The sequence below is a fragment of the Trachurus japonicus genome, chromosome 13 (assembly GCF_045865225.1).
Source record: "Trachurus japonicus isolate A0001 chromosome 13, Traja_1.0".
NCBI classification, from domain to species: Eukaryota; Metazoa; Chordata; class Actinopteri; order Carangiformes; family Carangidae; genus Trachurus; species Trachurus japonicus.
The window spans coordinates 30,961,613-30,985,440 of NC_140919.1; the positions used below are offsets into that span (position 1 = coordinate 30,961,613).

Here is a 23,828-nt window from a genome sequence, read left to right on the forward strand (position 1 = left end):
CTAAAGTTAATCCAACACACATACCGATTCAATGAACTAGAATTAAATGAGCCACTTGACTGTAAACCCATTAACACGCGTGTGTCCAGAGCTCGGAGGAACTCTTTAATACTCATACTTAAAACATCATTTTCATATTCTGCCTAATGGCTTTACAGATGGTTGAAGGAATTGGCAGCCTAAACAGTAAGCAATGATTATATATGTGTGAAATCATCATCATCATCATACCACCATCTGACCCTTTCTATCCATGCAAAATGTCATCGTACTTGAGCAAAAAAAAAAAAAAAAAAAAATAGCCTAACTCTTTCTGTGGCGGAACCTTATTTCATCCGCTCTTTTTCGGCCGGACGTTGATTTCAGACGGACCAAAACATCTTTCAGAAAAGTTGACGTGGAGGTGTTTGTATTTCTACACATAATGGCTGAAATGAAAGTCGAAATCTCCACCGACAGCTCCAATGTGACCCAGAACCCAAATGCATCTTCTCAGCCCAATAACCCGCTGTCAAGGAAGCTGAACAAAATACTGGAGACGAGGCTCGACAATGACAAGGTAAAACTGCAAGACGTTAGCTTCTTGCTAGCTAACCAGCTAACTGTGGCAAAATCTGCAGTCGCATTTCAGCTGGAGAAAACAAAACAACTCTGTAACAATTAAATACATTTATGTAGTCTCCTAACATGACACTGACACCTCGGTGCTTGCAGGAGATGCTGGAGGCTCTGAAGGCTCTGTCCGTGTTCTTCACTGAGAACAGTCTGAGGACCAGGAGAAACCTTAGAGGGGACATAGAGAGACGAAGCCTGGCCATCAACGAGGAGTTCGCAGGAATATTTAAAGAAGTAAAAGAGGTAAAAAATAATAATAATAATAATAATAACAATATAGGCTATATATATATATATGAAAAGAAATGAAAATGCTATTCACAAACAATTGTATTATTTAGGCAGACTTAGGCAAAATATACGATTTTGTCACGAGGAAACATTTACAAAGGTGCACCTTTACGTTTCTAACTGGTGAGGAACGTTTGTAAATGTGAGGTTTGTTATAGAAAGAAAGAGATCAAAGGTTTTGCGATTGCGTGTTCAGCAGCTGTCATCCAGTAAACTGGATTGTTTAATTGCAGAAAATGAGGTTTGACTTGGTGTTAAGAGCCGTAGGCTACTACTGTAAGTTTTTTATGACAGGGTGTGCCGGATTTCCAGCAAAATCATATTGTAGTAACAGTATCAGTAAGACTGCAGTGTAAAATCTGTGATTCAAGCAGGGCTCGATTCAACTCTTGTTTGCATAACTAGAATACAATAAACTATATCTTTCTAACTATATTACAACCCACTATTTCAAATACTATTATTAGTATTTTTGATAGATGCTACTTCGGGTCTGGTCAGTGCTGTTTTAGCTGTGAATTCACTCTCTCCACAGGAGCTGGAAGGTGTTAATGAGGACATCCAGGCCATGAGCACGTGTTGTGAAGAAATGACCAACAGATTAAAGGTGCGGTAATCATCTCTGTATGTCATGTGAAAATCTCCTGTATGAATAATTATTACATGAAGATAAACTGGGTATTCACTGTAACAGTGGTAGTAGTACTGTAAATGAGTACAGGTGTGGATGAAATATGTGATTTTAGGCATTTTATTTGAATGATTTATTAAAAGTCTTTTGAGAATATTATGCAAGTCATATTTTAAAAATCAATCACTTTTCTCCCACAGGCTGCAAAGGAGCAAACTCAAGACCTCATAGTCAAAACCAACAAGCTGCAGGGAGAAAAGTGAGTTAAAACTGAAGAATGTATTGTGTGCGTGCGTGTGTGTGTGTATGTGACTTTAGATGTACATGCACATTTTAAATTACATTGACATAACAAATCAACGAAGACCTGTCCTCAAGATAAGTTTCAGTCATTTTAGTGTCTTAATCTTACTGACTGTCTCGCTGACAAACTTCACTGACATTTATGAAGTAAATATACGTGACTGTTAATGGTTCACATTTTTACTATTTCCTTTTGTGGCTACACGAGTCAGACACTCGGAGTAATTAGAAAAATATAAAATTCTGCCTATGTAATCCTCTATGCACTGACTATTAGCAATTATTTTATTTGTTAAATTATGGTAGACCATGTACTAGAAAGGTTTTAATTAAAGTCCATCCACTGTAACTAAGACTATTTTCATATTGGACATAATTTATTATAAGGTTTCTCTGATACTTTGCTTCATAAATCTGGTGGACATGTTATTTATTTATTAGTGAGCACTTGAAGTCTCAACAAAATTGAACCTCAGACACATACTGTGTGAAAGTTTCTCCCATCTAGCAGTGACTGAATAGTATTCTTTAAGCTGCATTCACGTGAAATTGGGCAGACGGCAGCACACAATGAACAAACAGGTGGTCCATAAGAATGGCACAAGACAAAACGATACACACGTGACAGTATGTTGTTATGGCGATGAATTGTTTACCTCACCCACGTTTTACAGGCCTTCTCTTGTCCACTAAAATGACATCCGGTTTGCTGTCTGCCGTCTGCAGTCTGCTGTCTGGATGATTCCATGTGAATGCAGCATCCGTTCTCACACTGCAACACGGCGATGGTTTTCAAACAGGTGCCACCTCAATAGTTTCTCCCAGATCCCACCGCTCCGGTGTCTCTCTCTGTGAGTCGGTTTGGTTACCTATGGTCACGCTGCCACTGAATGTAAAAGATGGCGGCAAAACATGGCAGCCTGCAGTGAGCTCGCCAGGTCGAATGGCAATTTCAAAGCTTACCAGAACACATCAGAACACGTTGATGGGGGTAATTACTAATTAATGGAACACATACTTTTGAATTAAATAATCAATTTTTGTTAATAGACATTAGACAACATGAATACGATGAATGCGTACACAGTGAGGCTTAAATGTAAGATAGCGTTTATTGTTGGGCTGTTATATTAGATTACATCAAACAAGTGTTGTACTGAGCATGACTCACTGTCATATATCTATAGGTGTGACCATCAATGTGCTAATTCATCCATAAACTCTTGTTTCTGTTTCTCAGTCTGACTGTAACTAACTCAGCTGGCACCAAACTGAAGTCAGACCATGTGACAAAGCTGCACCCTGAACTTTTAAACTGCCATTGCAGAATGTCAGGGAGATCTTGGAGATAGGATGACAACTTTTCTCTGAATTATCTGCAGAAATTTCACAAACTGCCATTTCTATCCTTATCTGTTCAGAAGCTACAAGTCATTTTGGGAGCTTGTCACAGACGTCGCTGATAGGCATCTCATCAGTCCAAAGTTAGACGCCATCATTTCGCTCTCCGCGGTGTCTCATTTCCACAGAAATTGCACTTTTTGCTATTAAGAGCCCAGGCAAATGGCACTTCAATCAAAGCGCAAGGCAGGAACATAGCCCACTTTTACTGCACACATGTTTTAAAGTCAAGTCCTGACGGAATATGATACCAACTTCCTTGTTTGTACATACTGGAAGTTTCAAGATTTTGTACAAATAAAACAACATGACCTGTCAATTGACAACACTGATACTTTGAAGAGTAGATTTCAGCTCTCAGTTTAAAAAATGATGCTTCCCTTTATTGTCAGAAGTTTGTCAGAATATTTTGGTGCAGGGCAGGCGGAGCTAGCAAGCACATCTTTATTTTTGATGAGGAGAGATGAATGATTAATGTGGTTGATGAATATTTCTCTTGCAGTTGTCTATTAGCATAAGGAGGGCAGCAATCATCTTTAACAGAGCTTTATTTGTTTTATTCGTCATGTCCTATGAAGATCCACATCAAAGTGTTTCCTGTTTACACGGCACTACTCCCTGATCTTATTGAGGCCAGACTATTACAACTGGAGAGAAGCCCGTCTGTGTGTTCTCAGACTTGAGTGTGTACACTGAGATTCGCTGACAACACACATTAGGCACCGTCAGATATGCAGATCCAACACATACATGAAACCGAGAGTGGAGTCAGGTCTATCAGTGGATCTCGCAACCTTTGGAATACTGATGGAGCTATTTATTTATTTATTTGTTTATTTTGGTTGAAAGGCTGCCACTTAAATTAATCTGGTATCATTAAGCTATGAATTTGACTGCCAGAGTGTTGACAAGGGGTGAAAATAAAACGCCCCGTTCTTGCTCACTGATAGCTTGGGGGTTGGAGTGAGAGGTGGGGGAGTGGATTCATTAGCATTTGTGGCGGCAGTGACCTCAGTGCTCGGTGACCTTGCGAGTTGACACGGAGGCAGGGGCACGGGAAAAGATAATGTAGATTTCTGGCAAAAGACATCGCTGACAGCTGTGATGTACCACCGCAATTCCATGCTCCGCTGGCACAGCTTCAGGACCTTCCTCGACAAAAAGGTGACAGGAGGCGGTGGGATTGTACAGTACTGAATGCGAGAGCAGTGAAAAGACACCAGTGGGGATAAAGCCGCCCGTGAACATGTGCAGGCAATGAATTAATAAAAGTCATATCGCTTTGTGCAGGGTTCTTGTTGAAGGTAAGTGGTCAGAGGTTTTACATGAATGCCCTTCTGAGTGGTCCTCTGCCCTGTCTTTTCTCCTTGTATAGTGGTCCCAGTGGGACCCGCTGTCCGTCTGTGTGACATTTTCATTCGCGGAAACCACAGTGACCCCACAGCCAGATGGGATAGTGTCTGCATGCTGGGCTTTGACCTTGTCTATAGCAATTTTGTCTTAGAAGAGCTGCCAAGGGAAGTGTGCACGCAAGCTGTCCTCCTTCAGCCACCTACCAGTCAGCCCACTCTGCACCACACCACTCCAGTCCTCTCAGTCAGATCTATTTCAGGTCACACAATCCTCTGCAGTCCCAGGCCACTGTGTTTTTTTCCCACTTGCCTCCTGTTGGCATTTATTATAGCCAGGCTAAGATTTGCAGCAGAACCTCACATTTTGTGCTTATAGGGCAACTCTGCTGAGAGAGTAGAGTCATTTTCAGAGCTCTGCTGATGCTCCTGATGTGTATTTATCCGCCACAGTAGACCTGTCCTGAACTGTTTGCTATGTTATCTGCCAGTGGCACTGTGTCATTTGTCAGCGTTAATGAAACTGAAAGGAGCAGCGGATTGCTTACAGTGTGCAGAGGCAAAGGTTGGAGCGCTGAGCCAATGAGAGCAGGCGACCTGTATTTGTCCGCCGGCTTTCAGACACGCTGCTCTTTTGTTCTGAGCCGGGGCTTTTTAAAGGTGCTGTCAACAAGAGCACTAAATAGGTGTTGTGTGTTGTTCCGTAATGAAACGTAACGCTACCCACCTGCCCTGCACTGTGTGATCTTTGCATTAGCGTGACATGTTATCACGCTGAACAAGTCGAGACGCCTCCCAAACGGATGTTTCCGTGGACTTTGACCTCACAAGCAGCTGGAGCTGAAGGGGTTGGACCGCTCAGTTCCTCAGCTTTTACTGAGCCGCTCAGGCTGCTGCTATACAGTAGGCCGACATAGCTGCGTTCCAAAGTGCAACGTATTTAAATTTGACAACCACAACAAAGATTTTTCAGCATTTGGCTTATGGCATCCACTCATTTCCCCCACAGTAATTTCCTACAGCATATGATGCATAATCAGACAGGAATCCCTGTGTTTGATTCAGTTTTGCTTTCTGAAATAAAGCAAATGTTCTCAGTATGACTTCTGTGTAGGTCATTAAAAAATCAAGAGCTCTGAAACCCATGAGAAAACCATCAGGAACATCAGAGTGTAGATGACAGCCTGTGTAAAGTGACACTTGAGCCATATTAATGCTCAGCTGGCTGTTAATGAGGGTATAGCTGTGAGTTCGCCTGTGCTGTCGGATGTGACTGGCTGCACTCTTGTGATCACTGGCACGTGGCTAACTAACATCTTTGTGACTGCCAAATTTCCACACAAGGCTTTGAAATGGCCTCTAATAGATTTTAATGGATAATCGACCCGCACGGTTTACGACCTGTGAGACAGTTTGGCGTTTGCTTGTTGATCTCCTTCTCTTTCATTCTTTATGATCATCAGTTTTCAAAAAAAGATGTACCATAAAACTGTTTTTTTTTTTTTTTTTAATTGGACAGAAAGCTCAAATGTTACTCACTGATCAGGCTCGGTTTTTCTAAACACTGTGCTGCACTATTGGCTTGGCTCTGTGAGGTAATTGAGTAGGTGCTGGTAATTTCAGTGTTTCAGTTTGACGAAGCTGTTTATGAGATTGTGCTGTGTTATGTTGCTTAAACGATTTTTGTGCTTGAACAGACAAAATCATTTGAGCCTCGTTGGGAAATCTGAGCACGCACGCAAACAGACTCAAACAAAGAGGCACACTGCTGACACCGTAACTTGTCCTCATCCCATCATGTAACATTATGTGACCCGGGTCTAATTTAACTTTGTACTTTTTGTTTGGAGTTTGAAAAGCTTTCGTTGTCGGGGTGGTTACCCATGTATCCACTGGCCTAGAGTTTCTACATGCTTTGCTTTAACAGTGTGACATCGCTACACACATTCAAATATGTTGCCTCTCTCTCTGGTATTCAGTAATTGCAGTCTGGAGAAGAATGTGTCATGTCCTGACAGCGCGGCAGACATCGAACCTGCTGCTCCATTGTTCCCTTGCTCTCCTTTGCTCAACCAGCTCCCAGCTCCCAAACAAACCACAGCGCTCATTTTGTGCAGGCATGTGCAGCCAGTGTCTCTGTTGCGATTTACATTCTGGAGGAACAGGTCTGTCACTCTTGGCATGGACATGAAAAATTAGGGGCCTTTCTTATCCTCCACAGGTTTATCTGTTGCAAAGTTTTCCAGTTCTCCTCCGGTGCTCTCTTGTCTGCAGACAGAAACTTTAATCAGTGAAGGACTGAGAGCAATTGTTGCCTCAAAATGAAACTCAGGAGGTCATATTTTTGAAATAGGAAGTAAGTAAATTGATATAATTGCCAGACGAATGGTTTAACTTTTGTACTCTGAGTTTAAAGTTCCTCTATAAAGTCATGAAAATATCATCATGGTCATTCTAGTCAGCTTGCCTCATTGACCACGACCTCATTTGAATCCACCGGCTCTTGGTAGACATGCAGTCTGTCTCTTAAATGCCTCATGAATGAAATTCCAGCATGTGGCATGAGAATTGTGCCCAATGAAATAAGACAATTAGGACCATCGGGTGGGCAATCAGTTTAAAGTCTCATCAGAGTGGTATGTGGGATCTTTTTTTTTTTCTCAAGATTCAATATTGTGTGTGTGTGTGTGTGTGTTGCTGCCTTTTTATCCCCCCCTTGTGAAGATAATAACTCAACAACCTTTAATGATCGAAACTCCACAGTTTCTCTCTATAGAACAGATGATCCAATTAGACTTTTGTAAAAGCTTGCTGCATAGATTTGCATATTTGTGATAAAATCTTCTTTCTTGAGACGACTGTAGCTCATCCCTCTGCCAGTTCAAAAACTTCATATTAATGTCCCTCATGTTTGTGTGAATACATGCATGTTGGTTGAAAATGGTTTCTCTAATTTGTGTATGATTCGGTTTAATTGATTACCTCATTAGCATCGCTTGCTGTAGTTTATATTTCATTGCAATTGCGCTGGGATGTCATGTAACCCAACAGCCTGTTGTCTTGAATTTGTGATCACTCAGTAGCATGGTGTGTTTTCTATTTCCCCAACCAATTCTCATTCTATTTTTCTCCTTTTTATTAGCTTCAACGTGTTTGTAATTTGTATACACATGTGTATACACATACACATTACATTACATGTATTGTCACAATACTTCAAATAAAAGAAAATGAACTGTCTTTTACTAATGTTAAATTAACTAGATAATCATCTAATTTTTGTTTGTGACTCAAAGATTAGTTTTTAGACACAGGGAAAGCATGAACCTGAAAATGTTTTTTCTTTATGGGTAAAGGCAAGGTTGCTGATGTCTGTAGCAAATGAAACATTTATTTTCCTTATTGTCAATGCTTAGAATATTAATGATGTAGCCAGGTTACTCTAATGAGGTAAATTAAAAAAAAAAGGTACACTATCCAAGCCTTTCTGTGCGTTGAATTCAAGGCTGTGGTGCAGCCAAGTTTTTTCCTCTTTGTGTGTTGCAACAGAATCGTGTCACCAAACCCGTAAAGGGCAAAGACACCTCGAGGTCCTGTATGTGAGGCTCAGTGCAGAGAAATACTAAATCATAGAATCCTGTAACAGATTTACAACCCTTTACTTTCAGCTGACTGAGCCCTGGTAATAGCTGTGTGAGAGACAATGGTCGCATAATGTTATGTTCTTCTCCTCCACCAAAACAACCTGGTGATTTACTGATCCTGTCTCGCCTCCACATGCAGGGAGAGAATATAGATGAGGTGGTTTTGGATGGAAAGATGGGGACAGTGGGAGGACTCGCTGTTGTTTCTGCTATCCCATGACGGAGTTCCCTGTTTGACTGGGGCAGTTGCCATGGTCACTATTGTGTCGAGACATTTATAGTGACACCGATAGTGATCACTCTGGTTAGTGATAGTGACAAAACCTGGCCAGTATCCGGCTCTTTGCTCTCTTTGTTGCTCTTGTCTCTATTTTGTGACTGCTGCACATGATATCTTTATTCTGTGTCCCACCCTGCTGTCTCTGTGTATGTGTATGTGTGTGTGTGTGTGTGTGTCCGTGTCCAATCAGCCCATGCGTGTCTGAGGAGTATGACTGCCATCTGCTGTAGGACTTTGAACATTACAGCATGTTGACAACATGCATCATTTTTAAAGTTAAATGAGAGAGAAGAACATTGTTGCAGTCCACACTGACAGCTCTTTTTATCTGTGCAGTGGGAAAACACAAGGGGATGACAAAATACAGTGATAAAAGCGCATGATGAAAGACAGCGTGAAAAGTATGAACACTTGGGAGATAAAAGTCCTCAAGGGCCTTGAAGACAGACAAAACAAATCACAGCGGCAGCCGGCAGTTTAAGTGACAAAAACGACAATGAGTTATGAAGAGAAAATAAATCCTTATAAAAAACATGTATAACCTATTAAAGGGCTCCAATGACAAGTGAAAAAAATTACCATTAATCTCTCTCCCCTCAGTCATCGCCTGGAGGTGAGAGCTCAGGTTGCTCAGGCTTTCCTTGCCAAGTTTCAGCTGTCTCATGAGGAGATGGCCACACTGCGAGGGACTAGGGATGCTCCCATTACTGAGGTAATTTCCATCATAATGTTTGCTAATGAATGAAATCAGAAAAAAAAATCCCCCCCATCCCCAGTCCCCTCCCCCCGAGGCCCTTTTACACAGACCTGCTACATTGCTGCGAAGAAAACGCTTCATTATGTCGCCTCTGCTTTTCACTAAACCAAATTAACCTGGCCTTCTACCGGCATCTGTTATACTGGCTGTCATGTGTATTTAGCTCTTTGACTACCACTGATGTTGGCTTAAAAGCAAGCTTCCCCCACCCCAATTCTGTGTTCATGCCTTTAATACAGAGGCAAAATAGAGGTTCAGCGACCCTGCTGTGAACATGCTGTGTAAAAGGGCCGAGGGACAGAAACTGCATGCGTCTTTCTGATCTGTTGCTTTTATTGTCAGTTTTTGAAGAGGCAGTAGTGCGCCACTATCTGGAGCTCCTAGTTGAAATCTGACTGCTCTTCTCAGTCTGCCACTGTGCCGCCACAATAACTAATTTGTTAGAGGTGATAAAGATTCAAGGAGATCAAAATGATCTTAAAAAGAAGAAAAGAAAACCTAATTTTTATTACCTTAATTTTGCATGCATCACATTACATGGTCACATTACATCTCTCAGCTTCATTGATATTGCATGATCATCGTTTTTTGTCTCTTGCTCATGAACATCTGCAAATCAAACAGTTACACTCAAGTATATCAATTGATGTGTTTTTCATTTCCCCAGGACTTCTTTAGAGCTCTCAGTCGGGTGAAGCACATTCACGAGGATGTGAAAATCCTCTTGCGGACCAACCAGCAAACTGCAGGGTAAGGTCCCTCTGAGACAACGGTGTGTTGTCTGTGCTCCACCTATGCTTTTATAGTGACTTCATTCGCCTTGTTAGATTGGTGGCATTTATTTTGAACCAGAGAGGTGGAACAGTTAAGTGGGAGAAAAACATCCAGGTTGGGTATTTGTGTCACTGTGAGATACTATGACACAATGCTGCAGGTCATGAATATGTAATGTGTGGTCTTGGTTTGTGCGCTTGTTCCAGGTTAGAGATCATGGAGCAGATGGCAGTGTTACAGGAGACATCATATGAGCAGCTCTACCGCTGGGCTCAGAGTGAGTACAGTACACAGTTAATACCACAAGCACACAGAGGGATAAAACTGACGTATCATTACCCCACATGCTGACGGCCTCTCTACAGAATGAGGGTTTTTGTTGTCAAATACAGACAAGGAACCCAATGTGTTTTTCTAGAGTTCACAAATTCTCCAAACTGTTACTGTTGGAGTCATTTCAGGATACATGTGACTCACAACCTCTGAGTTTTGTCAAATAAATGCTTGAAACCAAATGTTTTGTCATTGAAAATTAAAATGGAAATATACTATTTAGATCACAGAAACCTCATCTGTTTAATTACTGTATACAGTAACAAAATATAAGAGCATCTACTAAATTGTGAGTTGCTCCACAGAATCTTCTTTTGCTGTGGTTTAAGATTTACCAAAAAACCCAATTCCATAAAGTTAGTAAGGCAAGTGAAATTTTGGTATTGGTCAAATGGAAGAGCTTTTAAGTTCTTATGTTGTCTCATGTTATTTATTTTCATGAAAACATTACCGCACATTCTTTTATAAACTCATGCAGTCTTGTCTTTCCAACATTAAGTAAAGTCCTGCAACAGGGGAGTGTTTTGACCCATTTTCTCTCATAGTCTGGAAGATTGTCCACTGCCTGTTCATTGTTTGTATTGTCTGAAGCGTAAGCAAGCCAACTGACTTCTTAGCAAAAGCTCATGGGAAAATATGATTGAAAATGTTCTTGGTGCTTTGATTTTCCTCTTGCCGACAGGGTTGCCATGGTCGAAAACATTTAGCAACAGTGAATGGAGCACAACACAAAGATACTTACTACAAACACAGCACTTGATATATAGTGTTCCCCCTCTTATACAGTATATATTAGATACAGAGATTATTTTCTTTCTTTTTTTCTTTTTTTCTTTATTATTATTATCATCACAGATTACATTCCACATCTGATATTGATTTCTTGGTTCACAGTTATTATCAAAAAAAAAAGAAGAAAAAAAATCAGCATATCAAAACATAGCTGTTACAATACTGTAAACGTGTAATGTTAAATAAAGTGCTGAAAACAAAACCTGCAAAGTATATATTTATATATTTGTAAGAAAGAAACAAAAGTAAGTAAAGACAGAGACAAAAAGTAGGACAACAAAAGACCAATTAAGAATCAAAGAGGGATATATGGGCTAGTAACAACAGGTACATTCACTTATAGGGAGACTAACAACTATATTGTCTAAGTTTTGAAATATGTAGATAAGACCTATAAGACCAGGCAATCCTTTCCAAACCATCAGAGAGATGAACAAAAAAGGTAAGTGGACAGAGAGAAGAAATTTAGTTTGCTAAGTCTCTAGGATGTGACTGTGACATTCGTACATAAGAGAGACCCATTCTGACCATGACTTTGTAAATGTATCCATTTGTAGATGAAGTCAGAAGCTAATCTTTTCCATTATACTATATATTTCATTAACAATATCAGTCCATTCCTCTATTGTAGGGGAGTCAGCCAGTGCCTAGTGATGATTTTCTTGCCAGTTGAAATTAGGACACCAAATAGGTATTTGTTAAGATGCCCTGTGAGAAAGTTAACTTCTCCCAAAATAAAAGTTTGGAAATTATATGGTATTTTCATATGGAACATGTATTCCAATATTTTGTGCATCTCAGACCAGAAATTTACAATTACTGGACATTCCCAAAATAAATGCCAGTGATTTGCATCCTTGCTCCCACACATCCTCCAGCACTGTGGATCCATGCAAATTCTCTCCATGTATGCAAGTTGGTGCATTCCTCCTTGAAAATTTCGAAATTACCTTCCTTCTCCCAGTTAACTCAGTGTAGTTTGTGGAGTAGGTTTTTTATAATCATGAAGCCCTTATACAGTCTATAGTACCTTGACTCGCTCTGATAAATAAGCACGTAATATCTCTTTCAGAGATACAGAGATTATTTTCATAGAGATTATATTTCTTGTCCTGTTTCTGTTTTGTCTCTTTCTCTACATAGATGAATGCAGGGGGCTGACCCAGGAGACGTGTGATATCAGCCCTGTGCTGACTCAAGCCATGGAGGCCTTACAAGATCGGCCTGTCCTTTACAAGTAACATAACAACACAGACTCACAAACAGAAACATATGATCTAAATGAAGTACTGTATGATCTGTCCCTTCATTTATCTTTGCCTCCAAGCCAGTCAGGTTTTACTAAATACACTCGGAACAAGTCAGATTCAGTTTGATCAGTGGTGGATGTTTTAAAATGCCCATAAACGAAGTAGTCCTGTACTAACAGTCAGCTCCTAAAAAAAACAGCTACAGGCACCACACATTACTGTCAGACGTAATGGAGGTAGAAATACATGTTTGTTAAATTCATAATGGTGCTGCTGCAGTCTTCAGTTGGCACTCGCAGGTGAATTGTGAGATTCTTGTCTCAAAAAAAGAGAAACAAAGAGCTTCTTGATTAGAAAGTAACAGAACAAACAGCCCCAAGCAACAGAAAGCAGTAGAAATTACAGATCCACAATCCACAACAGTCAGCAGCACCATAACAAACTGTGGCTGCAGGTCTCTGGCTCACAGCCATTAGGACTATATGAAATAAATGCACTGCCTAGATTTAGATTTGAGATTTTTCAGTTTTATTTCTATATTTAGTGTTCCTTGTGCTCTTTATGTTGTTCACATAGAGTTGTGAAGGATTTCCTGAAGCTTCCCATGAGTTTACCTTTGTGCCAAAAAACAAAAAACACCACAATGGAACATTTCACACGTTACCCCAAGATATGTTTTCATGGCAAAGGCTCCTTCTGTCTGTCTTCATTCTCGGAAATGCACCTGTCTCGGTGCCCAGAAAGTGTCCAAGGTTGCGCGCTGGCTAAGGATGTTTAGGCTGAGAGAGCGGAGACCAACGTTCCCGGAATCTTAATTCAGTACTATCTTCTGTTTAGTCTGTCACAAAGTCGACCGCTGCCAAGTAATCAAAACAACCTCAAACCCTTTCCTTTTGGAAAGGCTGCCTTGTGCGTTGTTGATACATGTCAACAGCTGACCTCGGACACACAGTCTGCACAGAAAACACTGTGACCGTCGTCCTTTCACATGAGGTTTGGGTGTTGACCGTTGCCTTTCTTTCTCTCCTGTCTGGTCAGGTACACTCTGGATGAGTTTGGGACCGCTCGCAGGTGTGCGGTGGTACGAGGCTTTATTGACGCCCTCACCCGCGGTGGGCCAGGAGGAACTCCCCGCCCTATAGAGATGCATTCACATGATCCCATGAGGTATTTTACCCTACTGTAAAATGGTGCTTTTCTTGCAAATCATTGAAAAGCACAATTTTTCCATCCATTATCATAATAAAACCAAAGGGAAACCTTCATTTCTGAGAGCTTTTTTTTTTATTATTATTTTTTGGAGGTGTGAACTCATGGATGCTTCTTTCATGTCTCTGCATTAATTTGAAGGGTATCCTAAATAATGAGTTCAGCGTAGCTTGGCTCATTTAATGGGTGTCTGCAGAATCAAAGAGAATCTCCTTTTAGAAATATGAACACGTATATTTATGCACCTCAAAAGATGAATGGCTTGTTGAACTTAACCACATATTGTAATGAGTATATATAAAGAAATTAGATTTTAGCACGCTTTCAACCAGTTTCCTGTTTCTCCTCACAACCAGAGCTGATGAATACTAATACTGTATTTATGTATAGTTTGTAAGGGAAAAAAAGTACCGTAGTTCCAGCTGCTTTGCAATTATTATGATTTTGTGAGAACTTGTCAAAACATTTCTAGTGATCACAAATTTAAGCTATCAGAATTTTTAAAGTCACTATTCAGCAGAACTTCAAACTACACACACTCAAATGGGATCAAATAGATGGTGCAGGGAATACAGTTAAATCCAGGTATAATATTCTGCAGTGTTTCTGTTGTATGATTGTAATGATCATATTTCACATCCAGACTCTCATGATGCCAATTTGTTAAAAGTCTAGTTTGTCAAGGATTGGGTGAATGTTTGTGTGTTTCCTGTTGTACCACAGTCTCTCTTCTCCCCTCTTCCTTCTGTGCCCGGGAGCTAAATAGGAGATTTTCTCAGAATACCAGCCATGTGTGGAACACAAAATCACCTCTACTTTATAGGAGGCATCAGCAATTCTGAGAACATCAAGTTCTTTCTCACCTCCCTATGTCCTCACACTCGCTCACACGCTCACAAACACACACACACACACACGCGTGTGCAGGCTTACACATAATAATTCAAGTTTAACCTTGCTGTTTTCCACCGTTATGTAACACCAAAAGCCCTGTTTGTGTGTGTGTGTGCGTGCGTGTGTTTGTTTGTGTGTGAGGGGAGTGAAACACGATGACCTATGCCTCGATGTAGCTGTGGTCGTGGTGGTGTGGTAGGATTAGCCCTCAGGTGGCCCCCTGGTGACGTACTGGTTAATACAGACTGTTTTTTGACTCTTTCAGGTACGTCGGGGACATGCTGGCCTGGCTGCACCAAGCTACCGCTTCAGAGAAAGAGCATCTCGAAGCTCTGCTGAAACAAGTCACTCTGCAAGGTATGATGCTCCCCAAACGCTAGTTACACAATGTGCAAAGCTGCATCATCACCTCGAAATTACAAATACATTTTGGGTTTTTTTTTGGTTTTTTTACCTGTGTTGGAAAAGTTTGTCTGCATTTTCTTGTGTGTGTGTGTTTTATAAGTGAACTGGGGCCTGTAAACAGAAATCACAAGCCTTGTTTATTGGAGTTTGGTTAACCAGTCACTCAGTGGGGTCAGAGAAAACAGTTGGAGTGTGAACAAATCTAATTCTTGTACATATGGTTCAGCAGCCAGATGAACTAATCCCTTTGCTTGTCCCCCTAATTTAACTTTTTCCCGCTCAATTAGAATGATGACGGCTCAGGTATAAGTTGCAGGCTGTCAGATATCAACATATTATTCATTCATAGTTTTTACTCTGTTAAGTCAGATTCATATTCTATCATTTCACTCCTAACAAATCACATTAGAGCTGAAAAAGTTTGAAAAAAAGGAAAAAGTTAGATCATTTTCAGACCACGTGTGGTTGTATTGTTCCACTTGATTTTGAATGATGGCATTACTGTCACCTGCCTAAAGTCTGAGTAATCATGAATGTGTGACTGCATCTTGACCCTCACAGGAGTCAATAGGAATGTGAAAGATGGAGGATGTGTGTTACCGCACATGCAGATTTACCTCAGCGCTGTATTTATTAATACTTAGCTTGTATACATGATATCCTCAAAACAGCTGATGTAATCCCAAATAGCCTTGACTGTTTATCTCTGTTTGTGTTCCTCTTTCGGTAGGTGTGGAGGAGAACATGCAGGATGTGGTTGGGCACATCACAGAGGGAGTCTGCAGACCACTGAAGGTGAGAATACACATTAGTTAAAGAAGCTATAAAAACACACACACAGAGCTGTGTTGAATGCACATGTATGTTGTGTATACACTAGTAATGTGTTGTGGATCTGTCCCTTAGGTTCGGATAGAACAGGTCATCGTGGCAGAGCCAGGTGCCGTCCTCCTTTACAAACTGTCCAACCTGCTCAAGTTTTACCACCACACCATCAGGTATTTCTTCCCACTCACAGGTTTGCAGCACAATGAGTTAACAGCTGAAATGATTCATTGATTAATAGCTCCGCATAAAATAATCTGTCAGTTAAGTAATTTTCTGAGCAAGATATACAGTGACTCTGTTTCTGTAAATTGTCTCTTGTCTGTTTTATATTATTGTGAACTGAGTAGCTTTTGTTTTGCATCCGTTGGACATAACAAGTAACTTGAACAAGTCACTTTGGGCTCTTGGAGCTCGTGACGAGCAGTTTTTTCTATATTTTGACATTTTAAAATTTAATTAGTCAATGAACCAGAAAAAAAGAAGCAAATTGATTATCTAAATGGTCACTGAGTGCAGCCTCGTTGACTTGTTTGATCTGTGTCCAGCTCTATTATCGGGACCAGTGTGGCCTCCTTGCTCATCACCATGGAGGAAATGCACGTTCTCAGCAAAAAGATGTTTTTCAACAGCCTGAGTCTTCATGCAAGCAGACTAATGGACAAGGTGCAGTAAGAGTTTTTTTTTTTTTAATATGCCACATTATCATTGGTGTGTTAGGTTTATATTGAGGTTAAAAAAAAAAATGAGTTTATCTTTTTATCCAGAGTAATTTCAGAAAAAATACAGTTCTTTGATAAACAAAAAAGTCAAAAATCAAAAGCAAGAGGACGTGCCCAAGCAAATTTTTCCTAAATGGAGAAAGTTGCATCCGAGTAAGCAAATAATACCTTCACCTACATGAAGAGATAGAGTAAGAAACCTTGTTCTTTCTTTGAAAAATAGACAGTTCACAATGTTCTTTCATAAAAACGCTTAAATGACAGTGCAGAAGTTCAGTTTTGCACCCTGTGGACACACGCTGTGTATTTCAGCTCTGCGTCTAAACCCTCAAAGACAACAAGGCTATTTCTGAAACACTTATGCTTGTAAACAGTTTCAGCCCGCCGGCCGCAGCATCGAAATGGTGCTAGCTGACAAAAAACACTAGACCTGTTACCGTTTAGTTAAATTGGCATCCAAATATACCTCAGCACGAGCAGGAGCTCTTCCACATTACATGCTCGCTGTTCACTGATCAATAGCAGTTACAAGAATTGTCCCTGTAGCTCGGTGTTAATCAAATTGGAGGCCCTCAGGGTTTTGGTGTCAATTCCAGCTAATACCAGGAACACAGCCTTCTCATAATTTGCTCCATTAGGTGGACAAAGGTGGCCAGGCCCAGTTCTGTGTTGTATATCCAGCAGCCAATGAAATCAAAACCCTCTTCATTAAAAAGCTCTACTGACTCTGAACAAGTAGAGGCTCAGAGTAGCAGCAGGGAGCAGTTCTATATCCAGTCTAACATGCTGCTCATTAGGGCTGTTAAATGCTTTGATAATGTGAGGACCACTTGTCTTTGTGAAGTCTGCAACCCACCCCACATATACTCACAACTAATCGCTGCAAGAATAACTTTGCTCATTTGCTCCATTTACTTCTACTTGGCCCGGACAGGTTGAGCTGCCTCCTGCAGACCTGGGACCCACAGCCTCCCTCACCCAAACGCTGTCCCTCCTCAGGGAGGTGCTGGCCTCCCACGACTCCTCAGTGGTTCCTCTGGATACCCGCCAGGCTGACTTTGCTCAGGTATACACACATCTCGACAATATGATCAGACCGAGGGAAAGACTGATCCGCCACTGTTTCTAACGTTTTATATGTGAGCTATAAATGTACTCATATTATTTTATCGGCTGTTCGTAAAAGCCACATCCATTCGCTCATCTTGTAAGGCTCTGTCTAACTTTGTCTCCCCTCTAGGTGCTCTCCTGCATCTTGGATCCTCTGCTCCAGTTGTGCACCGTGTCAGCCAGTAACCTTGGCACAGCTGACATGGCTACCTACATGGTCAACTCACTGTATGTGATGAAGACAACGCTGGCTCTCTTTGAGTTTACCGACAAGAGACTCGAGATGCTTGAGTTCCAGGTTTGCCCTCATTATGATTTTGTAACAAGTTAATGACGAACTAAATGATGTGTCATGTGTTGAAATGTCTGTTTACATTTCATTACAATAAGTCAAGGCAGTGCCTCTGATAATAACGCACCACACCTTAGCGGGACAAGAAAAACTGAGTCATCAAACACTGATGTTATACAACGTGAGTGCTCAGCTTTACCGTCATCACATTGTCTGTTCATAGAGGTATTGTTCATTAAAAACAGTTAATTATTCTTTTCCCTTTCATTCAAACCCATCGAGAAAAAGAGAAAAAGATTTAATTTTATGTCTCATAGAAGGGTGTGCGTCATGTATTGTTGTTCAGTGCTCTATCCATCCCTCTATTTTTAGCACATCTTTTGTAATCGAGCACCACAAGAGCTCCTGTGGAAGTTTCATTATCAATAGCACAGTGATTCTCCATTAACCACAAGTACCACTGGCTCACAATGCAGGCTCAGACCGGATTTTAACTCACTCTCTCCCACGTTTTCTAGATCGAAGCTCACCTTGACACTCTGATCAATGAGCAGGCGTCCTATGTGCTGACCAGGGCCGGACTGAGTTATATCTACAACTGTGTCCAGCAGCACAGCGCTGAACAGGTCTCACATGGAGCATTCAACCACACTCTCACATGCACTCACAAGTTATGGAACACATCCCTCTTGTTAGACTCCCTAATGGTCCTCTTTTTATATTATACAGGCCCTAACGGCATTGTTTACACTACCTAATTGGGCTTTACAATAGCTGTCACTATGGTTACCACATGACCAATGTCTTTATCAGGGCATAATAACATTTCTGTCAGATTTTCAGATGAGAAAGGGGCAGAGGGGAGGCAGATCATATTATGTTCTATTAGAATATATTACCTCGTGCAGAAGTGTCCTGTGCAGATGAGAGAGCCGATGCCCTGGAGCCTTCCTCCATCTTTACAACACACTTTGCCACTGGGCTGACTGAGACCCATAGTTGTGGTTTAGCATGTGAGTCTTGAAACCCTGGGTCATGTCAGGACACACCACACCCTGCTGCTGCAGTTCAGAGCAGGGCTCAATCAGGATCTGTCATTCTTCTGCAGACTACTTCTCTCCTCGGGTGGCCTGTCTTGGTTTTTCCTTAAATAGTCCTCTGTTTGAAATGATTAAGTCTGGCTGTCTACACTCGACGGCATCCCAGATGTCAACCAATGACAAGAATCCCCTGGTTTATTTTAGACTCTTCACGTTTACTTTTACTTTCTGTTTAACATTATATCCCTGTAATTTTCTGTGATACATTAGTTGCACGAGTCACGAGAAACAAGGACAGAGAGATTGAAGCAGCACTGTTCACTGGACGGCAGCTAGCAGATGAGTTTGTACTGTATGCTCATGGTGTGTTGGTTAATGTGCCCACATACCCATAAAATCACTCCAGGCACTGCAAAGTTGCTTTGACCCTTGCGCTGCCTTCTGTTTGCTGCTTTTAATGTTGGCAATTTAGGCGTTTAAGCTTTACTTAATGTTGTCATTCTGCATAATCAGTGTCGGCTAATTACCTTAAAGGTACCTGCTGTTGTGCTCACAAAGTCAGTCAGGTATTTGCTCTTGTCTTGTTAAGATTAAGACTTGGGGAGGGGATTTCTCCTCTTCACGAACTTTTCTAAAAATGCTGTGTTACCAGTAAGTCCCTTTAATCAAGTCACAAACGTTATAAGTCACTTAGGGTAACTGTCTTCACGTTTTTCAATAACTGAATCATCTGAACCCAATATAATTAAACTGAGGATGGCATAATAGAGATGTTGAACCAACCAGCCAATTAAAAAAGTAAGCCAGCACGAGAAAGGAAGTCATATAGATATTAAGATAGATGTGATATTTTATCGTGGTATAGATCTTATTTATCTTATTTATCTCGTACAGCAGTTTGTAAAAGAGCCTTCGCTCGAAACGTCACGCAAATACATTCTTTCTCTACGGGAGCTGCCTTGGTGTGCAGATTTTTACTCTTTATCCTCCTATAGTCCTTTTTGGATCCAGCACCCATCCCATTTAGGTCTGGGGATGTGTGTGTTTTTTGGTTACTTTCTACTATAGATCTTATTTGACACAACAACTCTCATGTAAGTCTTTTTTTCTTTCTTTTTTTTACACACAATGATGATGTGTGTGTGCGCTTTTAGGTTGGTGTGTGTTTTTTTGTAACAAAGCACTGTCTTCAACCAAAGAAAAAAAAAGATCCTTGTTCCACACCAAGGTAGCCTGAGTAACATCAGTCACGGAGGCATCACTGTGTCCCTGCCTCCATCCATTTTTAGCACCTGCTGAGAGTAATGTATACAGATAACACAGGAAGCGACCTGCTGCGCACACACATGAATTAATGAGGCACCACCGTCACCTGACCTTTGCTCAGGTCTGAGATGCAACATTGCTGCTGTTCAAACACTCGCAACCTTCAGTTGGATTCTGAGCTGATTTTCATGTTTCTGTCTCAGGGTGCCCTGTCTCTCCTGCCCAGCATGGACGGCTCCTCTGTTAAAGCAGCAATGGTGAGTTACACCACACGTGTTTATATACATAATATTCCCTGGAGGGAATAATAAACTGTAACTTAATTATGATGTTTCTCTTACTACCCACCTGCTGTGAACTCTTAACAGGTCCAGTTTGACCGGTACTTGTCGTCGCCAGACACTCTTGTGATGCCGCAGCTTAACTTCCTGCTCAGCGCGGCCATCAAGTGAGTTCCTGGTACCTAATCATGAGAGTATCTCACTCTGGGTCTTGTATGTATGCAATTTTCCAAGTTAAATGTTTACCACATCACAGGGTAAAGAGCACATTCAGAGGGATTAAAAATAGCAAGGGAGCGTTGACTGAGTAATGTTCAACATTCATTAGTTTCCCAGATGTAATATGATCATTACTGCATTCCAAACAAAACACTCGACTAAATGCACAGCGAGTTTGGATGCTAAATTGCTGAAGCCACCAACACATTGAGAGAGTGGTCCACAGGGCTGGCTGTATTTGTCTTACTGATCAGAAAATGCACATGCTTTTAGCTCAATCCTGCTGCTACATTGGAGGGCTCTTTCTGTGAGTCACGTTTACTGGGAAGTGCAGCAGGCTTGAGGAGCACTCTGTACCTCAGGTTAATGTTCCCTATTAATGGACATGGGAGGACTGATGGGCAGGGCGCCATTAATCAGCTTCTGGTCCATTTCTCACTCACACTCATTCCCTGAAATCATTCCTCCTCTTTGTCTTTTTCACTCTCATGCTCCCACTGTCTCTTACGTCTGCTTCTCTGCTCACCTAAATACACAAAAAAACCACCAGCACTCTGAAAACACTCATGGAGTGCGCAAATAATGGGAATGTGCTCTTCGATTCCCTTCGTTTCAAATTTCATGTCAGTGAACTTGGTGTGGAGTAAGGTGCACTGTGGCTCTGTGTTCTCTATGGGCCAATTAAAATAATGGATCTCAAGAGCCTGAGTGGGATTCAGCAGAGGTGCTCCCACTGTGTCGTTGAGTCCTCTCACTGGACTCTTCTGGTCCAACCACTGCACCATCCATTCATACTCCGCTTCAAGAAGTACAAGTCACATATCATTTACTTCAACCCTGCATGTTTGGTTTCTACTGACAAAATGATAAATAAATAAAAAATCATTCTTGAGTTAAAGCCACATGATGTATGAAATCAAGATAGGAACATGATATGTTTCTAAATACCCTATACATCTGTTCTGCCTAAAAGTAAAAAAAAAAATGTCTTTTTTTTTTGGTCCGCATAGAAGGTCCACAGAAAATTATGGCCACTGCAACATCTTAGAAAAAGATATTTATATACAAAAAGACTTAAATTAAACATGAGCCTAATAAGTGTTTCGCTGAAGACATTTCTCGAACAACTTATTACTGGTGAAATCTTGTTTGAAACCTTCTGCTTACATTTGAATCGCATCTGACAGCAGATTGATAAAGGATGTCAGATAAAAGATAATATCTGGGCATCAGTTATTGAAAATACACTGAGAAAGAGATCATTAAAAATGTCTCACAGCCTTCATGGTACAACATTATTGAGAAGGGCTACAGTAGGTCTGAGCCTTTTATAATTGTTAGACATGCACATAGAGCAGGGTCCAGCAGTCTGAGATCATTTTAGGAAACTCAGACTTTTGCGTGTTCTTGAAATGTGCACAGATGCAAAACTTTGAAAGTTACCTGGATTTAGTTATGATGTGGCGCTCCATACTCTTCATCTCCTCTTCCGTGTCTTTTGGCAGATAAAGTCAACAGGGCACATAATAATGTGGATGTAATTTAAATCCTGCTTTTTTATATGTTTTTTAAGGTTGTTAAAATGAAAGAAATGGTTATGTGCATATTCAAAAGGGACTTTGTTGCCAGAACCTCCAATTAAAAAAGTGTCATCATTTGTTCAACCAACAGTCCAAAAATATTCCCACATAATTAATTTACTAAAAGGCAAGACCAAGCAAAGCAGTGTGATTTGACTTCAATTATTGATCTGTTACAGTAGCTTCCCATTCATTTTCTTTCAATTAACTAATCATTACAGCTCAGCAAAATTCAGGGTCAAAACAAAGACATATCTTTATTGTATAAATATAAACACTTGAAATATAAAACTTGAATATGTTTAAAGGAGTCTGACATTTAAAGAGTGAATTTCTTGGTTAGATACATTGCTGAGGCTGCCACCTGATGCTGGGGCATTAAGGCTATAATGTGTATCCATAGATGGCAGTGTGCACCACATACTACCACTCTTTGTTTTTACACAACAGGGGCGCTCAATGGTCACTGAACAAAACAAAAAAAAGTAATTGGGACAAATTCTTACTCATGGCTGATTTATTTCAGCTCTTTGGCAGTGACAAATGACAGTACAGCTCAGCAGGTCTAATTTAGGGTATAAATCTAAATTAAATTAGAATTTAAAAAGCCCGTTTGCTGCTGTTAATTTGTTTTGTGAGTATAAAAATATCAAGTGTTTTATCTGTGTGTGCAGGGAGCAGATATTCCGTCAGTCGACGGAGCTGGTGTGCAGAGCCTATGGAGAGGTTTACGCAGCACTGACCAGCCCAGCAAACAGCTACAAAGACCCAGAGAGCCTGGTGCCCAGATCCCCTCAGCAGGTCCAGACCTTGCTGTCCTGAGAGACACTTCTGTTGCACTCGGCTGATCTCAAAAGCACCCGGCCAGCACTGGATGGCCTGCAGGTTATTTAAAGAGCAGTGTAATTTGTACAGTATAACACAAATGTATATAGAAGTTGTTAAGGTGGGGTTCTTTGTGGGGAATGTGGGATTTGGGTCACTGACCTCAGAGAGAGACATGTCTGTATATAGAGCCTCCTGTGTGCAAGGAGGAAAGAACATTACATGTATATGATCCTTTTACTTCGACTGCTGCAGGCCATTGGCTCCTTCTTCTTTCTTAAAAGTCTCCTTCTTTCTGTCTGTTTTCACACCTTGTCCATTGTCCGTTGTTATATAAAACAATGTGTCTTTAATGAAAACACTGACCATTACATAAAACAAAGGGACACACCAAATTAATGATGCTTGTCTTATTTTTCCACACTTAAAAGTGGTCGGGGGAAAAATTCAGCCGCAGGAGGAACCTCAGAGGCTTCAGCACAAACGTAGTGTTTATTTTAATCTTGACTGTTTTGAGCTGCTGGGATAAAATGGAAAGTCTGTCTTACCATCTCGTTTGGCTTTTCAAACAGTGTCTGCCATGCTGACTAAGATATTAAAACAAGACTATAATGAGGCTGCATTTAGTCATTTACCATAAATTTTTCCTTTAAATGATTCTCTGGCTATTTAAAAGCCATTACGATGTATCAGGAGGGGTAAATGTTTTTCTTCACTATCACCTCAGCATTAAACCCATT

The 23,828-nt window shown here is 40.8% G+C and overlaps 1 protein-coding gene across 1 annotated transcript; it reads left to right on the forward strand.

Moving 5' to 3' along the window:
• The first annotated feature begins 364 nt into the window (after window positions 1–364).
• Window positions 365–23,828, forward strand: cog6 (component of oligomeric golgi complex 6). The gene is made up of 19 exons (XM_085795941.1): window positions 365–559; window positions 715–858; window positions 1,442–1,513; window positions 1,738–1,796; window positions 9,115–9,226; window positions 9,939–10,021; window positions 10,252–10,322; window positions 12,314–12,407; window positions 13,459–13,587; window positions 14,789–14,880; window positions 15,659–15,723; window positions 15,835–15,926; window positions 16,302–16,419; window positions 17,410–17,541; window positions 17,716–17,883; window positions 18,396–18,503; window positions 20,387–20,440; window positions 20,552–20,631; window positions 22,938–23,828. Exons 1-19 carry the CDS (start codon window positions 425–427, stop codon window positions 23,083–23,085), a joined length of 1,956 nt encoding a protein of 651 aa, XP_085652067.1. The 5' UTR covers window positions 365–424; the 3' UTR covers window positions 23,086–23,828.

Excerpts from the sequence above, each read along its gene's own strand:
- cog6 (XM_085795941.1), top strand. The coding sequence starts at position 425 with ATGGCTGAAATGAAAGTCGAAATCTCCACCGACAGCTCCAATGTGACC. Across the intron at positions 17,542-17,715 it reads GCCAGGCTGACTTTGCTCAG|GTGCTCTCCTGCATCTTGGA; the intron begins GTATACACACAT and ends TCTCCCCTCTAG. Across the intron at positions 18,504-20,386 it reads AGCAGCACAGCGCTGAACAG|GGTGCCCTGTCTCTCCTGCC; the intron begins GTCTCACATGGA and ends TTTCTGTCTCAG.